This window comes from Botryllus schlosseri, chromosome 5 (genome assembly GCF_051294905.1).
Source record: "Botryllus schlosseri isolate E-star chromosome 5, Bs_hap1, whole genome shotgun sequence".
Lineage (NCBI taxonomy): Eukaryota > Metazoa > Chordata > Ascidiacea > Stolidobranchia > Styelidae > Botryllus > Botryllus schlosseri.
In genome coordinates, this window is record NC_137240.1 from 14,607,825 (window position 1) to 14,629,602 (window position 21,778).

At 40.0% G+C, this 21,778-nt stretch overlaps 1 protein-coding gene across 1 annotated transcript; it reads left to right on the forward strand.

The window, feature by feature from the left end:
* Positions 1–2,072: 2,072 nt before the first annotated feature.
* LOC145439162 (uncharacterized) lies at positions 2,073–20,815 on the forward strand. The gene is made up of 4 exons (XM_080316648.1): positions 2,073–10,221; positions 13,047–13,194; positions 13,393–13,502; positions 17,595–20,815. The coding sequence occupies exons 1-4, from the start codon at positions 9,970–9,972 to the stop codon at positions 17,832–17,834; spliced, it is 750 nt and encodes a 249-aa protein (XP_080172774.1). The 5' UTR covers positions 2,073–9,969; the 3' UTR covers positions 17,835–20,815.
* The last annotated feature ends 963 nt before the right edge of the window (positions 20,816–21,778 follow it).

Genomic DNA, 21,778 nt, shown 5'->3' on the forward strand with positions numbered 1-21,778 from the left:
TCCAAAATATTCTACTCTAATACCTTCATTTCTTCTAGTTGGAATTTGCTATGAATCATATTTTTACACAATGTAACAATATCTTGAGATAGCCGGTAAAATTCGAAAATCTCTATTTGTAATTAATCTAAAATTTTCTTTCATAGCATTGCTTTTTACTGGTTGGAATTGAGCCAAATTTGACTTTTTTAGACAATCTAACAATTTTAAGAAGTAGCCAAAACTCTGATAGGTACAAAATGAGCATGTTTGGCAAGCTAGGAATTCGATATCACCCAAGCAGGATTGAAATCATGAGCTGAACATGACTTCAATACTATGACTTGGACTCGACTCGAGTCATAACACTATGACTCGGACTTGACCCTTTAAACGGTGACTTGGACTCGGACTCGAGTCGGTGATGAATTGAAAATGACTCGACTTGACTCGAGTCAAAACCACAAAAGTAAGATTGACTCGTGACTCGGAACCATGTGACTTGGTTACAACCCTGACGAATAGTGATGTTGGGCATATGAGAATAGCTAATCTTGAAACAACAACAATATGTTGAAACTGTAGCATTTTAAAATGGTTTTCTTAGCTTTCTTCCGAAATCACAAATCAAGTCGCGGGCCGCAAAATATGACCTCGCGGGCCGCGTGTTGGAGACCCCTGATGTAATGCATTGTATTTCTTGAGTTACTTATCTTGCACTCCGAAGATTATATTAGAGATGAGGCACGGTAATTGAAAAGTATATGGCATAATTTGTTTTCAAAGAAATGCTTAGGAGTACAGAACATCATAACACATTTGAATAAAATATTCGTATTTATTCCCGAAGCTTTTCAGCTGACCCTCGTCAGGGGATATCGTCAGCAATATTGCGAGAATTCGAATAACTATGTTCAACAACAATATATATCGCTAATTATGACGTCACCCAGAAAATATACAAAGTTAGGAAAACGAGAGAACTGAAGCGTTGGCATGGAAATAGCGAAGCAAAACAAGTTAATGCGCGAAGAAGCGAAGTTATGTGAGTTTTTCGTTGATAATTCTCGGATTATCCACCGATCAAGGATAATACGGGGATTATCACCGAAAAACTCATATAACTCCGCTCCTACAGGTCGGAATTGAGTCAAATTTGTTTTGCATCGTCTTTGAAGGCAGCTCAACAATTTCATGGGGTTGGCAGAAAAATTTGAATTAAAAAAAAAATTCCTAATAAATTAAAAATTTTAATTGGATCTGCGGAGTCCTATACTTGTTAGAATTGAACCAAATTTGGTGTGCAGCGTTTTTTTAGGGTAACCTGACAATTTAATTAGTGAATGGCTGGAATCCGGGAAAAAAAGTTATTTTTGAACAGCCCTAATGTACACTGTACAGTCGTCCGCCCACCCGCATATACTTTATTGCATTTGTGTGCCTTGGAGTCGACTTTTATCAAAATACAACAACCCAAACTCTGTCAACAAAAGGAGTTCGATAACCATCTGAAAATAGTACATTGAACGCGCTCTCGTTTGAAATTTTATCTTGGTGACGTCATATTTTGTAATACGATTGTTGATGTACAATGTTCTTTCCAATTCTCTACTAGTTGTTGACGATTACCCCTGACGAGTGTCAGCCGAAAATATTCGGGTTTATTTCAACATGAATATACTATTCAATTGTTTATTGCATGTATAAGTATTGTGCGCGGCGTGATTTACTAGTAGCAAATGTTCAATAACGAGTTTAGTGAAATCTGGAATACCCATTATTACATCGTTGTGAATCGAGAGCACAGCCAACACATTGAGCCTTTCTTGACCCATCCTGTTTCTGAGAAAAGTCTTAATGCGTTTCAATATGCTGAAACCTTGCTTGGATTCCGCGGATGAAATCGGGGTGGTCAAAATGATATTCAGTAGGGATGGTGTGAACCCCTGAAAGGTTCACGTTCTTGTTCACATAGAACCTTTAAAAAAGGTTCGCGTTCACACGAACCTGAACCTTTCAGGGGTTCACACCATCCCTACTGAATATCATTTTGACCACCCCGATTTCATCCGCGTCACGTGTCACGTGACGTCATATTGCCAATTCCAACCCTATCTTTCAATGAAGTGATAGCCTATATTAATGTACACGATACCTAGCGACGACTTGGGCCACATAATGCAACAATTCTGTAGTACATATTGGTGTTTTAAACGTCGCTAAATGTATCAACTGAGGCAATCAAAGGATATAATGCTACCATAAAATCAAGATCTTTCGTCGCTTTGCCAACAATTTCGACGAGGACTTACCAGGGAATATGCGCTTATCCTTTATCGGTCTAGGCCAGACCGGACAATGTATTCAGTGTCTGAGTATTGCTACATTGATATTGATCAGAGTGTAAAATGGGTTTCTATATTTGCTACCGATATTACCTCATTAAGAAGTTATACAACAGTAGCCAACTCCTCAATCGCACAGATTTGGTTTTAATGATACAGTAAAGATATGAAGTCCAGAGTGACCCCATACGCCTTCTCGAGTTTTTACATCAGAAAACGATATCAATCTTATTGATTGGTTGAATAAGTATCATTCGCTGACTACGTATTTCGCTCGTGATGTTGTGTGATTGCGGGTCAAACTCACAGCAGAGAGTCACTAAATATTCACAAACGGAAGACTGGATAATTCGAGCAAACTTTTGTAACAAAGCAAGTAAAACATTTGAGATTGTCAAGGTGCATGCTCGTTTAGTGTAGGGTTACCATATTTTCGTGAAGCAAATTCCGGACACTCTTTAGCGCCCACTAGCGGATTCAAAATGAGCAGTAGCACGTTGTCTGTCAATATGACGTCACACCAGAGATGAGCATGGATTAGGATTAGGTTTTGAAAAAACAGGATTTGTGAAATTTTGTCGGATTTGGATTGGATTTGGATTAGACATATTTTTCAGAACGGATTAGGATTTGGATTGGATTTACCTATTTTCTGGGAGATTGAAATGTCGTGTGGCGAATGGCGACAAACTTTATTCAGATCAGTTATTAATGTACTTATGGTTACTAAGTTATCTTGAATCAAGTGAATCGTTGGTTGTGAAAGAAAATTTTCAAATCTCTGCATTGCATAAATTAGTATTTTTTCTGAATTTCTAGTTGGAATCGGATTAGGATTGGACATGGACTTGAATAAGAAAAAGTTATGGATTAGGATTTAGATTTCAAGGTTCGGATTTGGATTGGATTAGGACATAGATATTTCAAATCCGCTCATCTCTGCGTCACACTAGCAAAGCATTGCCCCTCGACTGTATACGAATGGAGTGGACCGTAGGTCATGCATTGGGCCTTCTGTAATGTGAGCTCTGCTGATTGCTACTTGCTAGGGTCTGCAATAAATTTCTCCATGGGCCGGCTGAAATCGTCTGGCGGGCCGTGTGTGGCCTACCGGAATTGTGTTTGACAGGCCTGCTAGACTGTTAGGTCGGTGCGGCTGTTTTTTTAAAATCTGGACCGAAACAACATTTTATTCTGCCCCCTTCCGCCCAAAAAAGGCACTGATGTTGGGCCCACCATACGGTAATCGATGCACCATCTTGAGAACTTACTATATGCATTTGGCTGTTAAAATTTATCAATTAATTCTTTCAATAATATTGATTCTTCCATATATTAGGCTACTATGAAATGCACCAGCATGTTGCACATTTGGTGATTTTCAACGTTTATGATCGCGACCTCATTTCCAAGTGGCCCAGCTAAAAACTTGATAAGCTGAAGCTGATTACTTAAAAATATCAGCTTTACCAAACTTACTTACGGCCAAGGAAACTGATTAACTCCAACATTATCGCGATCCCCAGATGAAGACAAACGACAGTAGTGAGGGTTGATCAAATTGTGCCCCGCCAATCAGAGAGCGCCACGTCATCCTAATTGCCACGCCCATTTTCATGCCCCAAGGGTACATTCATCTGCTACGTCATCTGTGCCACATCCTCAAGCGCCACGCCTATAGTGCCACATCATCCATCCATTGCTATATTATCGCTGCATTGATTGCCGCATCTTGATACTTTTCTCAGATATTGTGTTATGTGTATTTAGGACTAATATCATCCGTCCATATTTTTTAAACTTTATTTTATGTGTACAAGTTACGGTTTCTGCAGTTTCCACATTTTACGATTTATGATTGCCGCGTCAAATCTTACCTTGGCTAGAATCGACAGATTTTCTATTATGTGTATTTAGGACTATGTATTTAAATTCCTATTCAGATTATACATAAATGCGAAAACTATGATGTCTATGCAAGGCTATATTCTCCGGATAATATTATTAATATCAAAATTCTACACATCATCACTAATTACTTAATATAAAATGCGATTTTGAGCGCTGCGACTTGATAATATGAATCCCTACGCTTCTGATGCATGATTTTTTGTGATAAGGACCTAGGTAACATTCAGAGTCTGCAACGATTGTTTGGATATACATTATAGCAATACCCCACTAAACTATAGGCGGTTATATTACTCTATTGGTCAGAGATAACTCATCCGTCCATATTTTTAAACTTGATTTTATGTATACAAGTTACGGTCTCTGCAGCCTCCACATTTTACGACTTATTTTCATTAGACGAAGGCAAGCGATTCTCCAGTTCGTAGCTACGGAAACAAATCACTCGCATGTGCGCGTTCCGAATAGTCTTGTAGAATTTTCTAAAGTCGTAACAGCTTAGCAGCATATACGCGAATCCCAAGGCGAAAATAATCGAACGAACTATAGCCGCAGGCGTGCGATTCGCAGGGCTTTAATTATATAAACACTTTCGATACCTGTACGCGAACCCCAGCGTTATAACGATTAGGTCTAATTAGCACGTTCTGAAGCCGTAAATTTAGTCAACATCATTCAGATAGCCATGATTTAAAGATGGTAATCGAGTGTGAAAATAGCACTCGTCAAGGTTAGACAAACATAACCTTAAACTACTCTCTACTTCACAAAATATAAAGTTATAAAAGTAAGCAGATTTCTATGAAAACCCGGTAAATAGAAGTAAAAGTAGCCTAGAAACATAACTACTTACTGAAAAATCGTTACGTAGAAGTGGGGTTAGTCTACGAACATAACCACTTACTTACTTTGAAATCTCTACTTGTATTCGAGCGGAATTGCGACCGATGCATTAATGACTTAAATACTCTATATTTTAAATTATCATCGCAAAGTGCACGAATTTCCATGTTGATCAAATACCACGAACTTTGCTTGCTTTCAGAGTAGAGCTTTGTAAAGTAGATCGTTTTGGTGTTGGACTCAAGTTCCAATGAACAAGTGTTCACGTAGCTTCGAGGTCTGAATGAGTCTTTTAAAGTAGATAAAAACGACAAAAACTAACCGAAAGAATTTACGAAGTTTGGATGCGCCATATTTAGGTTTTTAAAAATTATTCATACCCATGATTCGAAATATTGTTAACTAACTTATGTTTTCGACATAAGATAAGCGTGAAGTGTACAAATTTCGATGTTGCGCAAATACCACAAACTTTGCTTGCTTTCAGAGCCGGGAACTAAATGCAAGACAGACTTTACGCAAAAAGTTGATATTCTGAAAATTTTATCAAGTTAATAGTTTAAAAACTTATACTTGAGCACTACGAAATGTACAAGTACTTTACCTTTACACGACGTTTTTTGTAAAATGAATACTAATTTTATTAAGAAAACTATGGGAATGAGGTATTAGAAAATACCAATTCGAGAGGTTCTCTACTAGATAGTGCATAGCTTTCTCCATCGCCTATACCTGATGCTGTCGGATAAGTTTATGAAACTGACACCTCTCATCCAGAGCAATGAAAAAAGTACATTCCAACATTTTATTATCACTAAATTTCTACTAAAGTACAGGAAGTGCAGATCTCCAACAAGTGAAAAAGTACGTATTAAAGGTATAGTTTGCCAGATAACTGAAAATAATAAATAAAATTAAAAAATTAAAAAGCGCGAAATATTACATTTTATCCCGGAACGCAACAAGAAAAATCGTGTGAGTTTTGTAAAGTAAATAGAAAACTATGCCTGATAACTGAAAATAATAAAAAATAAAATTAAAACGCGCGAAAATTACATTTTATCCCGGAACGCAACACGAAAAATCGTATGACTTTTTTAAAGTAGAAAGAAAACTACACTATTCCGATGCACTAAAGACTTTTACACTCCGGATTTTGTATAGTATATAATAATTTTACATTGCGGGGTATTCAGTAAACTTTAATCCAGTGATCCTCCGTCTATTTTCAATCACGCTCCTCTTATTAGTATAGGTTTCGAACCACACATCCAGTACGTTTTATGGGGATTAATATTTTTAGACTCAAATACATTTCCAATGTACCAAAGTCTTACAGTACAGATTTTGTAGAGTAGTTAGAAAACTACCTTTTGAGTCGATAGCGAAGTACTTGTTCATTTTAGAGTACTGAAGTATTGGTTTGGCCTTGGTAGCAATATACTCAATCAAGTGATTATCTATTTACAGCGCACTAAAAATTTACTGATACTAAAATGTTAAAATGTACTTTTTCAATGCCCTCGATGAGCAGCGCCAGTTTCAACTATATCCTATCATGCATTTTCGCGCTGCAGAATGACTTATCGCAACGAAAAATAGCAAAAAATACATCGAGAATCTGCAAACTCTCACTGCGAAATATTTGACTTTTGCGAATTATCCTTCAAAGTGAGCTTACATATTGGATATTATCAAAACCCTCTCCATATCGAAATAATTGTACATTTGGAGTACTCAAGTATAGGTTTCGCCTGCTTGCGCTATACTTAATCAAGTGATTATCTATTTAGACTTCATCTAGGCCTACTTCTATTTATATTTCAGAGTTTTCAGTTATCAGACAAATAATACATTCAATACTTACTTTTTTACTCGCTCGGAAATCAGCACTTCATGTACTTCAGAAGAAATTTACTGGTAATAGAATGTTGAAATGTACTTTTCCATTGGCCTTGATGAGCGGACCCAGTTTCATCTATATTGTACAATGCATTTTCACACTTCAGAATGACTTATCGCAATGAAAAATAGCACAAATACATCGAGAATTCGCGAACCATCACTAAACGATAATTGAGTTTTACAAATTACCCGTCAAAGTGAACCTACATGTTGGGTATTATCCAAAACCTCGTAGAATTTTGCTCCGAGCGACAAATCCTTTGAATTAAGGTGGAAGTACCTATTTCCGACTAAGTAAAACGTCAGTATTCTAGGTCTATTTCTGCTCAATTCTGAAACTATAACGGATTTGAAGCAGTACAATATCATAAACACTTGAGAGTATTTGTTGCATGTAGGCAAAAAACGTACTTGAGTACTCGTAAGAAGTCAATACTTACTTGTTTAGCCGCTCAGACATCGTCACTTCTTGTACTTTAATAGAAATTTACTGCTGATAAATGAGTAATCGACTTTACTCGATATTCGCGTACTATGAAACTGAAGAATTAATAGACGCGTTTTCAAACTATAGAATGATATAGTCTCTACAAAATGTTTTTGATATCAAGATAACTTTTTACATGAATGGTCACGTATCCTAATATTCAAATAACCCAACACAGAGCTCGTACTTACAGGAATATCCTAGTTCTTGTAACAAAGTTGTATGTGCACAATATATGTTTAAGGTAAGTCCTACAATTCATGATTTCGTCCGATGAATAGACGCGTTTTCAAACTATAGAATGATATAGTCTCTACAAAATGTTTTTGATATCAAGATAACTTTTTACATTAATGGTCACGTATCCTAATATTATTGAATAGTATTTTCATATTGAAATGAACCCGAATATTTTCGGCTGACACTCGTCAGGGGTAATCGTCAGCAACTAGTAGAGAATTGGAAAGAACATTGTATATCAACAATCGTATCACAAAATATGACGTCACCAGCATGTCAGCCGAAAATATTCGGGTTCATTTCAATATGAATATACTATTCAATTGTATATTGAAGTTCTGTACCTCCAAGAAGCTATCCTAATATTCAAATAACCCAACACAGAGCTCGTACTTACAGGAATATCGTAGTTCTTGTAACAAAGTTGTATGTGCGCAATATATGTTTAAGGTAAGTCCTACAATTCATGATTTTGGCGGGCCGGATTCCTAAATCGGTACATTAAACGCGTATTTACCCACATATAAATTAATCGTATTTAATGTATTCCTTAAGTTTGAAGCATAGAGACCAAGACAGTATTCAATGAATTTATTACCGTGATGTAGGCCTACTTCAATATAGCTGTTGAAGTCAATGAGACATCTGTGGTCGATCAAAGTTGTCATCAAGTTCTTTGAACTCTGGCTGCATTTAGGACACAAAGAATATAAAGAACTAACAATCACTATTATTTGTGTCAGAAAAATAACCTGACGTAGTAGGCAATTCAGTAGTGGAGAATTGCGACAGACTATGACCATTATCACGTAAGACCGAAAACTGTCCGCTCAAAATCCCTTCCGGGATCGTGTACTGTTGTATATATGTTGCAGAGATGAGCATGGATTAGGATTAGGATTTGAAAAAACAGGATTTGTGAAATTTTTTCGGGTTTGGATTGGATTTGGATTAGACATTTTTTCAGAACGGATTAGGATTTGGATTGGATTTACCGTTTTTTAGGGAGATTGATATGTCGTGTGGCGAATGGCGGCAAACTTTGTTTAGATCAGCTATTAATTTACTCATGCTTACCAAGTTATCTTGAATCAAGGAAATCGTTGGTAGTGAAAGAAAAATTTCCTATCCCTCCCTTCCATAAATTAGCATTTTTTCTGAATTTTCAGTTGGAATCGGATTAGGATTGGACATGGACTTGAATATGAAAAAGTTATGGATTAGGATTTGGATTTGGATTTGAAAGTTCGGATTTGGATTGGATTAGGACATAGAAATTCCAAATCCGCTCATCTCTGATATGTTGCGCGCCTCTGGTAAAATGTATTGTATACGAATGAGGATTGGGATTTTTTACAAATTCACCGAGATATCAATTCATTAGGGTTGAGTTCATGAGTAAATGCCGGTAATGCTAGCCTTCTCGTGTTGACGAACATATATACGTAAGATCCACTCTCGCACGATATACCCACACGCACGCTAATGAATCCTACAGTCACTGAAATTTGACGGGCCGCTCAAAATCACATCGCGGGCTGGATCAGGCCAGCAGGCCATATATGTTACCCGTCCCTGCTCTATACCGTCTATATCTGTGAATCTCAAAAGCGGTTCGCCACGCCGTTTTCTGCGGCTCTTCGATTATAAATGATTGGTCATTCGTCGTCAAAAACCATTTCGTGTTCAAAACTAAATCATAATTTAAATCTGTCTTTGCGAATATAAGCTTTCGCAAATAAAGCTGACCATTTGTGAACCGCTAATGCCACGTAAGGTGAATGTTGGCAAATAATTTACTCAATATTTTGCAGTTACTGCTTGTTATGTAACATTATCACGCTTTATTTATAGTTTGGTAATACGTGGTCTGCGATGCCACCGGGTGCAAGGTTCGTTTGTAAACGAGAATAAAACAATATTCGCATTCCGAACACGAACTTGAACCGAACGAAGTCGCTCAATTTTGTTCGGCATTTCAACTCCGAGATGTCGGTCGATAGGAAAGAGACAAGATGGCGATGAGATGACAGATGTATACAATACTTCATTGATCTGTAATGTTCACAGGGTCGCTAATAAGCCTCTGCCTTCAAGCCCGCATGTTCAATTTAGCTACAGCGACATGTAAAAACCCGTGATTAAAGTACTAGAATATCAATGTTCGCGGAAATTCATATAAGTAATAACACATTGAACTTGCATGTATTGTCTCTCTATTAATCCATGCTATGACAAAGATATATTAGCCTGGTAGCCATGAAGGTTATAGTAGCTAGCCTGCCAAAATGTGGAACGAAAACCCTCCACAAATGCCTTGAAATACTCGGCTATTCTGTTGCGGACTATGATCATCATTGTACTGACTATAGAGAGGAATGGAAGAATATACTTTTATACGGAAGTACCAAAGATCAGATGCGCAGATTGTACAAGGACATAGACGCTGTATGTGATTTTCCAGCAGGATATTACTGGGAAGAAATTGCGGAAGCATTTCCCGAAGCAAAGGTATGTTGACTCACGTGACCTGTGTCATTTAGCAGGTTTGTAGAAACAGTTTACAACCAGCAGTCCAACTATTTTGGGTGGTGTTCGAGTTCAAGTTCCGCTCGAATTTGAACATTGTAGGGTCACCGCAAAAATGGGGATATGGGAAGCGCCGCATTGAACCCACGATAACGAAAATGACAGATGTGAAGAAATAATTTTACCTTATACCTGGCATACCTGTACCAAATCCCCTGTGATTGGGGGACCCACTCAATCGCAAGTTATACATACTAGTGCCCACCGAAGCAGTTTCTATTGTGTTGCCCGAGCACTGTAACTTGCACGGCTTAACCTTGGCGTTTTTCTCTCTGATAATAACTCACTAATACCCTCCATGAGCACTTTTGCCATTCTCTGAATTTAATTTCGATGCATAGACTCGTTGTACTTGGACAATCCTGGCATTTCTCATTTACTTCGCATCGCGTGCCGAATGAAATCGCCGGGCTGTCCGCATCTAGCTCCCACATGATATGTAAGACATACCTAATTACCTATAGTATATCTGTAATATGATGTAGGACACAGTCACATGTAGGGTCCAAGTAGGGTTGCATTAAAAACAAAAATAAATTCAAAACAACCATGTTTAAAACAAGGCCATTGCGTGTGACTATTCAGATGAAAAATATAACCCAATGATGTTATGACATCTTCTGTCGGTTTGCCAACAATTTCGACGAGGACATGCAAGGGAATATAAGCTTAGGCCTTAACGGTCGATGCCAGACCGGATGTAGTCGGCGTCTGAGTATTGCCACATTGATATTGAGCACAGTGTAAAACGGGTTTCTATATACTTGTTACCGATATTACCCCATAAACAAGTTATACACAGTAATAGCCAACACCCCAACAGTGTTGGGATGACTCGAGTTAACTTTTTCAGATGACTTGACTTGACTCGTGTCACGTTGCGAAATTGACTTGACTTGACATAGAGTGGTTCGAAGTTGAGATGCAAAGAATTTAAACCAGAGGTTTTAATGAATTTTAAAGTTGTAATCTGAAAAAATTTAACGGTGTAGAGCAGGGGTTCTCAACCCGCGGCCCGCGGGCCGCATGCGGCCCGCAGACGATTCTTTTGCGGCCCGCGACATCTTTCAATATAATCACTACTGGCCCCGTATTGTTATGGAAGACCGATGTGTCACATTTGTCGAAGAACAGTTGTTGTAACAAAGCCTAGAAGCTTGAAATGATAGCGCGATAGTTTCATCTGTAGTTATACATATCAAACGTTGCTGGCTTGGTTTCAAGCCCAGCAATCCATATTTCGAATCATTTTTAAAATTGCCGACGACTTGACAGACGCATTCTTCAAAATTGCTTGGAATATCGCTAAACCCAAGAATCTGCTAGAGAAGGTATGACTTCAATAAAACTTTAACGTACTGTGCGAATATTCGCTGTTTCCGGAACTTAGCAGCAAGTCCTATATCACCTGACAAATTTCGAAGCTAAAGTTGTCCGATTCAACAATCACCAGAAGAGTAACAGCGATCTCAGTCGATCTTTTATCGCATGTTCTGTAACACTACTTTAGCCTAGCATTGGACCTATCCATCGATGCACACAGTTCGCACACATTGAATAGCTAATTATCCAGGTGCTTTTTATCAGAGTGGGCATGGGCATATTTCCAGAGGAAATGCTGACGGGGCAAACGTGGGAAGGGTACTATGACATCAATTTGACAAAGCTGACTTCTGTAACCATTGGTGTAGGGTTCCAGCCATGGAAGGAAATGAGAAGAGTTGATTGATTTGCTCAGAAATGACCCCTAACGTCTCAATTCTTCTCATATCACTGAGAGCTCAAAGTGATAATGACCTCAGTAACGAAAAATTCACCGAAATTTTATACTTGCTCGCTCACGCATTGAAACAGAGAGTTCGGTTCTCTGGTGGTGGAAGGGTTTGAGGGGTGCATATACTATAATACCGACATGGCAACGAATGGAATGTACGCTCCATGAAGGGATTTACTTGCGCAACTTGAAGATCGATATTCTCATAAAAAAAAACAGCAACTGCAAACCTACGAACGCTCTCCATTAATGCTTTAGAATGCATAAAAATGCACTAAATGCCCGAATAAGACTGATAAATAGACCTAAATTTAATAGTAGCCCACAAATACATGGTGATAATGTTCTGCGGCCCGCAGCGTCTTTTAGTGTGAAAATGCGGCCCGTTATACGAGGGAAGTTGAGAACCCCTGGTGTAGAGCCTACCAAGGTTCGTTTGTGAACGTGAACCTAAACATTTGAGGTTCGCACGCAGAACGCGAACGTGAGCGCCACGTTCGCACCATCCCTAATTCCAACCCCTGTCATATACGGACCAGAACATATTTTACCAGGACTACGTCGTCATGCGTTACATCGCACTGTGTGTCTTGTATATGGCATTGTACATTGTGTGTGTGTCTTGAGCAGATGAAAATATAGTCTGACGATTATTACGATGCAGCATTTTACGATCGGCGTTCATCACCATCAGAGCATTCACTCCGTACCAACCATCTATACCTGCATATTATAGCTGTTGAAACGACTTTTCGCGGGCTCCGACCATTCCATATCGTATACGTCGGCTTTATCAGGGGTTAATCGTCCGTAGGCCCATACAACATGTTTTTTGGAAAGTATTTACACAATTATAGCATAATTACACTAGCTAAAAAAACACAATTTTTTTAAAAACCTTTGTTCAAAGCAACCATTTGTTTTAAATGCAACCCTGGTCACATGCAATTCAGATTACGTTCTCAAACCTCAGATCATTCTAACTATGCGACGGGACGAGAACGAATGGCTCCGCAGTTATAAGAATGAAGAGAAATTGTTCAGCGATTCGTGGCTTCTTGCATTGTGCTATGTTATTACGCCTACCGGAAGAAAACTCAGAGAACACTTTCGCAGGCTTGGTAAGATATTCTTTGATCATGTACATTGGCGCGTTATGGTTTGCATCAGGGATTTCTAGATCCCTGGTCTGCGTGCATAGAAACTGTATTTCGCTATTGTACGGTAACTTAAAGGGTAGAAACAAATATGTGAATGAATCGTATGTGCTAACCGTGATCGCCTTGCATTTGCTTGATGTATTTCGTACATATTTTCAGGTCGGGTCGTATATGGTTGTCCAGAACAAGGAATATTTTCCACCATGAAGCAGCCTAATGCACAACTCATGAAGAGAAAATACCGAGAGTACAACGCGTCAGTGCTTTCCGTAAGACAATTTCGAGGCTTTAAACTGGCTTGCAGAGCCCTAAATTTGATATAATTGGTATTAATCGAAAGCTACCGAATTGAAGCTACCTCTGTACTAAATATATAAATATTCGTTTTATTCTGCTCGTGGCTCTGGAACCCCCCAAAATCAGCCTCGAAGTTTGCACTGTGACGGATTTTGACATTGTCACGCAACAATGTCGCCTGAAATTCGATGCTGTAGCTCAGGAGCTAGAGCAGTGGTTCCCAACCTTTTTCGGCTCATCGCCCCCTTTTGAAGCTCCACACCGATCATCGCCCCCCAAATATTGGGAAACTGAAAACAGCACTTCGTCAGCCCCCCTAACATTGGTCTTTGACTCCATAGGGTGATAAACCAAACCGCATACCCCCTCAGCCAGTAGGCCTTTTGTCGCTACATATCAACTATACCCTATTTCGTGTACTGCTGTTTGGTGAGTCACAGTATTTCGCCTAAACGCGACAAATTTATAGGCCTATAACTCATGTTTGAATCGGTCAATATGGTCAGGAATTGCATGTATATCGCTGTCAATTTTTTATCCTCTTTCTGCTCGCGTAATCAGATTTACCGGTAGAGCTGAGAGTGGTGTACTGGAAAAGGTAGGACCCCTAAATAATAATTAAACAGCTTGGGGCGGAATCGTTGTTATATTGACTTAGTTACATGATGCTATTTCGTGACCTCCTACATCTGCTATGTCAGAAGATATGGAAATCGTCGAAACGTACCAAACTAAAAGACGCACATGATTTCAAATTGGTATTTCTGTACTGGCAAATAATTTTTTCCTTGCGGCATGGCATTTGTCCTGTAGGGTTAAGGTCGCCAGGACAGGAACATTCGACGCCAGCCATTGAGGCGCCTATGGACAATTAAACATATATGTATATCGAAGTTTTTTTGTCAGCACAAGGGCATTCCTTTTCGGGCAAGACCTTCTCGCTGCTGATTGTTCTGGCACACTTCTCGGAGTCGCATGTTATATGGCTTCTAACTTCATATGTATTGGTGCATCGTGGCGCAGTAATGACCGACGCCGAAGTCTCCCATTTCCATAAATCATGCGTATTTTTGTTGGGTGACGGGTACACCAAAATCAAGATATATGATATTATTGAATCGCGCGCTGCGCGAAAATTTTCTGAAAAAGTTGCTTGAATTTCTAAAAGATTACTCTATAATTATTGTTAATTCACGAAATAATTTTGGGCCCCCCTCGAGTTCGGACCCCACCCCCAATTGGGGAGTTTGGGATGCGGTAGTTACGGTCCCGACTCCAATATAGCTGTTTTAACGCGCCATCGCCCCCCTATCGCCCCCTTCGTTGCTTTCGCCCCCTATCGCCCCCTTCGTCCGTTTTCGCCCCCTATCGCCCCCTTCGTTATTTTCGCCCCCCTAGACTGCCAAATCGCCCCCTGGGGGGCGATATCGCCCACGTTGGGAACCACTGAGCTAGAGTATAGCAATGCGGCGCGTCGAGAGTGAGAGTGCTGAATCGCCAGCGCGTCAACGGGCAAGAGTTTGCGCCGTTGCTCACTTTCTCCTGCGTTGTGGAATCGACGTGCCGTGAGGTCCAAAGGGTTGAGAACCACTCACTGCTTTTAGTATGCGACATTTTCCGCCAATCGTTGTTCAAAATTGAAGTCGGACTCGTGTTACATGCTTATATCATATCAGCATGGGTCGTAGCTAGAACGAAAATAAGTGGGCATGGCGAATCGTCAGCGCTAAAGTTGCGTAATGGATATAGTGTGATATAGCAAGCAAATGACGTCACAAATATCAAAAATATATTCTCTCATGATCAGTGGTCGGATTCAGCCTGCTTACACCAGCTCCTTAGAAATTTTATAAGATCAGCAAACCGGTTAAAGGGGGTACTGCGCTCAAAAAATGATGTGGTCTAAATTGAAGGGCAAAACGAAAATAAATTTTTGGCCGCGGTCATTTTCTGCAGAACGCCACCGTAATGGAGCTGCAGTTTATTGAAATTTCCACTGGACCTTCAAGCTCCAGCTGCCGCGGCCGCTTAACCCGTTACATGGCACGATGACTTCATCGTCGCACTTGCTCGACGCGATAAGGCAGTCACGCAGAGAACGAACTTTAGACATATTTCCTTCACAACATCGGCTGACAACTATTTAAAGTTCGTTCTCTGCGTGACTGCCTTATCGCGTCGAGCAAGTGCGACGATGAAGACATCGTGCCATGTAACGGGTTAACCCACCGCGGCAGCTGGAGCGTGAAGGCCCTGTGGAAATTTCAATAAATTGCAGCTCCGTTACTGGTTACTCCAGGGGTGTCAAACATTCGGCCCACGGGCCGTATCTAGCCCGCCAGACGATTATCCGGCCCGCGATGCAATTCTGAGTAGATTGAAAAATTCTTATATGTTCCAGCACATTTGCAACAAATGTTGAGATTTTTTGCAGAAAATGCTTCCATGTTAATAGGCCCCATTGTGACCACCCTACTGCGGCGCTGTGATTTCCCTCTAGTTACCATTAGTAACAACAAGTCTGTTAACTTGACATCCAATTTCAAGAAAGTTAAAAGTGCCCACTAAGTTCAAAGTTTTATACAAATATGGACCAAAAAGTAGTTATTCACAGAAGCGAAAACGCCAATGCGGAAACGTGTTATGCAGTTTAGATGGAAAATATATATTAGTGGCACAAATATATAATTGAAATATCTATGGTTATTGTGGTCGCACTGCTGTGTCACTTTCGACCCAATAGATCCCCTGACACGAGAGAAACCGGACTCGCAGTGTAATAATAGTAAACCAAATTGCAACGTCCGCGTTTCCTATTAAAAATCTTGTATTTCTCACATTGCATATGCAGAGCTAACGCCGGCTAAATCTAAGGGAGTATAGAATATGCCAATTTATATCGTCGTTACCGCCACTGTTTTAGCGGTTCTGAACTGTATTCAACTGGACAATCATGGTATTGTTGCCAATTCCATTGTTCGCGAATCATTTGACCCCCCTGGTTTACTGTAAATGACTTTTCGTGACAGAACCGGCTAATATAATATGACAAAAAGTTTGAAGCTCACCACTGCTGATGACGCTATGTCATTGCAATTATTACGTAGTGTTTGAATGATTGGTCAAGTGTCAAGTTCATCGACGCAAAATAAATGTTATCGTGAATAATGGTCATGGTTTATATGTAATCGTGATCGTCGCGCGATCAAGAATAAGAAGTATCGTAATTGCAATCGCTGACCCTCATGTCATATCCCCTCATGTCCGATTTGAAGATCTCATGACTAACTCAGGGCGAAGATAATAAAGCTGGATTAGCAGTAACGTCGATTTATCGAGTCCGTCAGGTTTAATCAACCTGGGATTAAATAAACCGGTTGATCGCATCGCATAAAGTTACTTTTAATCTCATGATCTATCCAACCGAAACAAACTACAGATAACTATAGCTATTTATATAAACTGCGTACACTGCTAACCATTCCTACGCGCAAATATTTCCGATAATGACCGTGCCCATTGTCTGCTAGGCATCATGACTTCACTAAACAATCAACGAATATGTAACCACCATTGCATAGCGATATCAATATTATATAATCCGTTTCTTAGCTGTACCGTACTAATTGGACACGACTTTCATTTAGCGATGATGATAATTCTACATATTACAGTGGCATTATCGTTATCAGCTGACTGCTGTTTCATTGACAACTGACAGCCAATAACGCTTTTTCGCATTATGATGCAACAGATAGCGCCACTTGATTGAAAACTCGGGACAGCTCGACTAATCATCGCGCGTAACCTTTTCCAACTTCATGCGTCGCGATTAGCAGTATTTAATCACATGATTAGCATTCTCCCAGATCAGCTAACTTGGTAGAGGTTCGGTAACAAATTGCTCAAATGTCATAAATTTTGCCTTCCATATCAATATTACCACTGACTTCGTCAGAGATGGAGAAAGTGACTTGCCCCCGCACTGATAAATTATTGGCCCATTCATGAGCAATGAGCAATTGAACATCCGTTTTCACATTTATATATTGTTATAATTTCAGAGCTGCGACAAACAGAGGCTCCTGCATTTTCATTTATCTGATGGCTGGAAGCCGCTTTGCAGGTTTTTGCAGAAAGACGTTCCAGCACAAGAATTTCCGCATGAAAATAAAAATGGAGAGCTTGCGTCCTCTATGTGGGACGTGCATGTATGTGTGAAAATGAGGAGAGAGTTTTTCATTATATTAGCGGGAATACTGGTCGTAGTTGGCTGCTGTTTAAAAGTATTTTTGCTTTGGTAATTAAGTTTGTACTGTCATGGAAACATTACCTTTGGTCTATATCCTGCCAGTGGCGTAGCAGCATGTTCTGCCGCCCATGGTTTTCGTTGAAAAGGCCGCCCCCCTAAGTAGATCGCAGCAAATTTCGACATAGTTTCATGTTCAAGCAATCTTTTCAATAGAAATAATTACAAATAATATGCCGCGTCTCAGAAGTTCTATATTGCTTGAGAAAGAAGCCTCGCCGAGTCAACGTTTAGGCCAAAAATGATAAAGACAAGAAATGGTGAAAAATGTTTTAAACAAAAATAAAAATCAATAGCCGCATCAAAACTGAACTTTTCGGACTTTCGCCGAAGCGATATCAGCGACGATTTCCTAAAAATCAAGTTTTTGAACGTATTCTCTTTCTATAGAAAGAAGAGATTGGATAGAGCTGATATCGCCGATCAACCTTCATGGTAGAATGTAAATAAGACTTTATCAGTTTGAGCTGTGAGAAGCTCCTCTCACAGCTCGAAATTAAAACACCAATGGTCAGAAAAAGTTTAATACACGAGCATAAATGTGGTGTCGACTCAAGTATAGGTGTGATTTAACTATAACCACTGTAAAACATAAAACGCTGTTGCATTACGATCAAACGTGGTTTCACTGCTCCGCACCAGCCTCCTATCAATATCAATAATCAACAATTGTCAGATTATATTTTCATCTGAAGAAGACACACACAATTTACAACGCGATAAGACACAATGCGATGTAATGAATAGATACGAGGATGCCGAACGACCAGTCGCGTTTGCAGTAGCGGTCTCTTGCACTGGCATCCACCTGGGGGTCATGGGCCTCACGGCACTAGCACGATTTCACAGTTTCTGTTTCGATGTTAGTCTCTATTACGGGGTCTTTTGGTCTTCGTCCATTCCTTGTGAGTACGCTCTTCCATCGGGTCTTTTTTCTGGACTTTTTGTCGCAGTAAGTACGGCGACGCGGAGGAAGAGGAGCCCAGAATTAACTCCGACCCAGAATCGACCAGGGCCGCCTTGGCGGTAGGCGCTTATCGTCACCACTACGCTATCTGCCTCGCTAACTCCAATTCAACAATACTGATCTTAATCGAAATCTATTCTTGCCCTGATTCCGGAAACACAATTTAAAAGCTGGTCAGGGCAACGGAACCACTCCGAAATATAGAAGTCTGAAAATCGGCATTGTTCCGAATAATCGGTCGATACAATTTCTATTACCGGAGTCTATTGGTCATTGTGTTGCGGCGCACCGACTGTTCGAAACAATCGGCCTGCATTGTGCAGTGGGCAGCCTCATTTTGCCGCCCCGTTGGAGCCTGCCGCCCATAGCGCAGAGCCATAACCGCCAAGTAAGTGGCTACTACGCCGCTGTGTCTTGCTGTTGCATGCTTAAACAAAACTAATATAAAACTGCTGATTGACGTTTGAGTTGCTGATAATAATTTTGATAGGCGTTTCTCAGCCGATGTGAACGACTTGTAACGAATGAACAAGTGTCCATGTCCGTCCAACTGTCCATACGTTTAACAACAGGCCAATAACATGTTTCGGAATTCGTTTTTGTTTTCAGTTGACTTTGTATCAGGTAATTGGATCCAGTAGTGGCTTAAGGCCTCTACATTTTTTCAAACACCTGGGTCTAGATTTCATTCATTCAGCTCCATATAACCGTATCCATCAAGTGACGTTACTTTCATACCTACATCCCCGTACAGATCTATCGAAGTATTTCTTGAGAGCTGTTCGCAACAAGCTGGTTTACTGCGGCTCTTATTCTTACCAATGATCAGAAAGTTTCCCTCCGCACGGGAAGGACCCGAAAGTTCGAGAAGGTTATCTTTATTTGCATCGCTGTATACGATTTGATCACTTTTGGATGCGGTGCAGTTGGGCTGAGCTGCCTGTATAGACAGTTCGACACCTCACCTGAACAATTGACTGTTCAAGTGTTTAAGGTAACTTGGAAAATGAATATGATACATCAAAAAAGTGATCATCCAAATGACTTCTGTGGACCGTGCTGTTCGTTTGCTTTATTGACATAGTAATTTTCGTAAGGTATTTCCGCTTTTTCTAGTCTTTTGCTGCCATATTTCTAGAGCTCGGCTCTCTCTTCCTCTGGGCTTGTCAAGGCGCTGCATTTACAGCGGAATTGGCAGTGAACCAGCAACCACTGATGTCGTGACTGCTTAACCAACTGCGCCACTCGCTTCCCCTACGGACCACGATGACAGGTGCCGTAAAATCTTATAACTTCAACACTAGGGATGGTGTGAACGTGGGGTTCACGTTCGCGTTCTGTGTGTGAACCTCGGAAAGTTAGAGGTTCACGTTCATAAACGAACCTTGGTAGGTTCTGCACTGTGAACCTTTTTAAGATATTACGATTTTCCACGTCATTGTAACATCCTTGGTAGAAATTCATTGCATTTCAATTGCGGACCACTCTATGCATGGCGCTGTCAGCATAAAAAAATCAACACTAAACGAGCATGAACCTTGACAATCTCAAATTTTACTCGCTTTGTAACAAAAGTTTGCTCGAAATATTAGGTTTCCCGTTTGTGAATATTTAGTGACTCTCTGCTGTGAGCTTGACCCGCAATAACACAATATCAAGTGCGAAATACGCTACATGTAAGTATAGTCAGGGAATGATGCTTATTCAACCAATCAATGAAATTCATTTAAAGAATACGTCGTGGTCTAATGTAAAAATCTAGCAGGCGTACGGGGTCCGTCTTGATTTGATATGTTTATTGTATAATAAAAAAAAATCCGTGTGATTGGGGTGTTGGCTACTCCTGTATAACTTTTTAATGGGATAACATCGGTAGCAAGTATAGAAACCCATTTTTACACTCTGTTCAATATCAACGTCGCAATACTCGCCGAATACATATTCCAGTCTGGCCCAGACCGTTAAGGCATAAGCTTATATTCCCTTGCAAGTCCTCGTCGAAATTGTTGGCAAAGCTACGGAAGATATTGATTTTATGGGATTATTATATCATTTGATTGCTCCGACGATTAAAAAGTTCGTATGTACTTCAGCATTGTGGCATAATGTGGCCCGAGTCGTCTCCAGGTAGCGTGTTGTACATTAATATATCACTTCACTGAAATGTAGGGTTGGAATTGGCAATATGACGTCCCGTGCCGTCATGAGGTTCACGTTCACGTTCGCGTTCACACGAACCTGAAGCTTTCAGAGGTTCACACCATCCCTATTCAACACGTACTACTCAACATCCTAGAGAATGCGACAAATGACAGAGAACAGTTAAAAGAAAGAAGCCAACCACCTCTAGTGCTTGACATGTTTCATGGCTAAATATATTTTGATAAACTAAATCTGGGTTGAACGAGAACTGTGGCTCCCAACCGATGAAGTATTCGAGGGTTTCTGGTGCGGAACAGGCGCACTTGCGAAATCATTACATATGTATATATATTACATATGTAGGCTACGATGCCATAACACTAGGCTTACCATACGTCCTCTTTTAAGAGGATTTGTCCTCTTTTTTGACTTTTTTGAAAGTGTCCTCGGAGGACGCCCTTTTGTCCTCTTTTTTGAGATTTTGTCCTCTTTTTTGAAAATTTAGGTCAGATTTAGAGGAAATTGCGAGTGATATGTCGCAAATTAGCGCAGAAGTGAAGCTCCGGCGGGTATTTCGGAGGGAAAAGCGGTGATTTCAGCTCTGAGCGAAAAGAAGACCTTTTTTTTTTTTTTTTTTTTAGTCAACCGATCATGAAGTGGGAAAAATTTACCGGTTTTTGAGAATTCTTCCCCAGTTTTGCATGTCTGAAATTTCTGAAAAAGTGTCCTCTTTTTTCATTTCCGAAATATGGTAAGCCTACATAACACCAGTTACCAGTTCACTGCTCTGGGCTGTATGCGTCGCTAATTTTATGCCGTATTTAATTCTG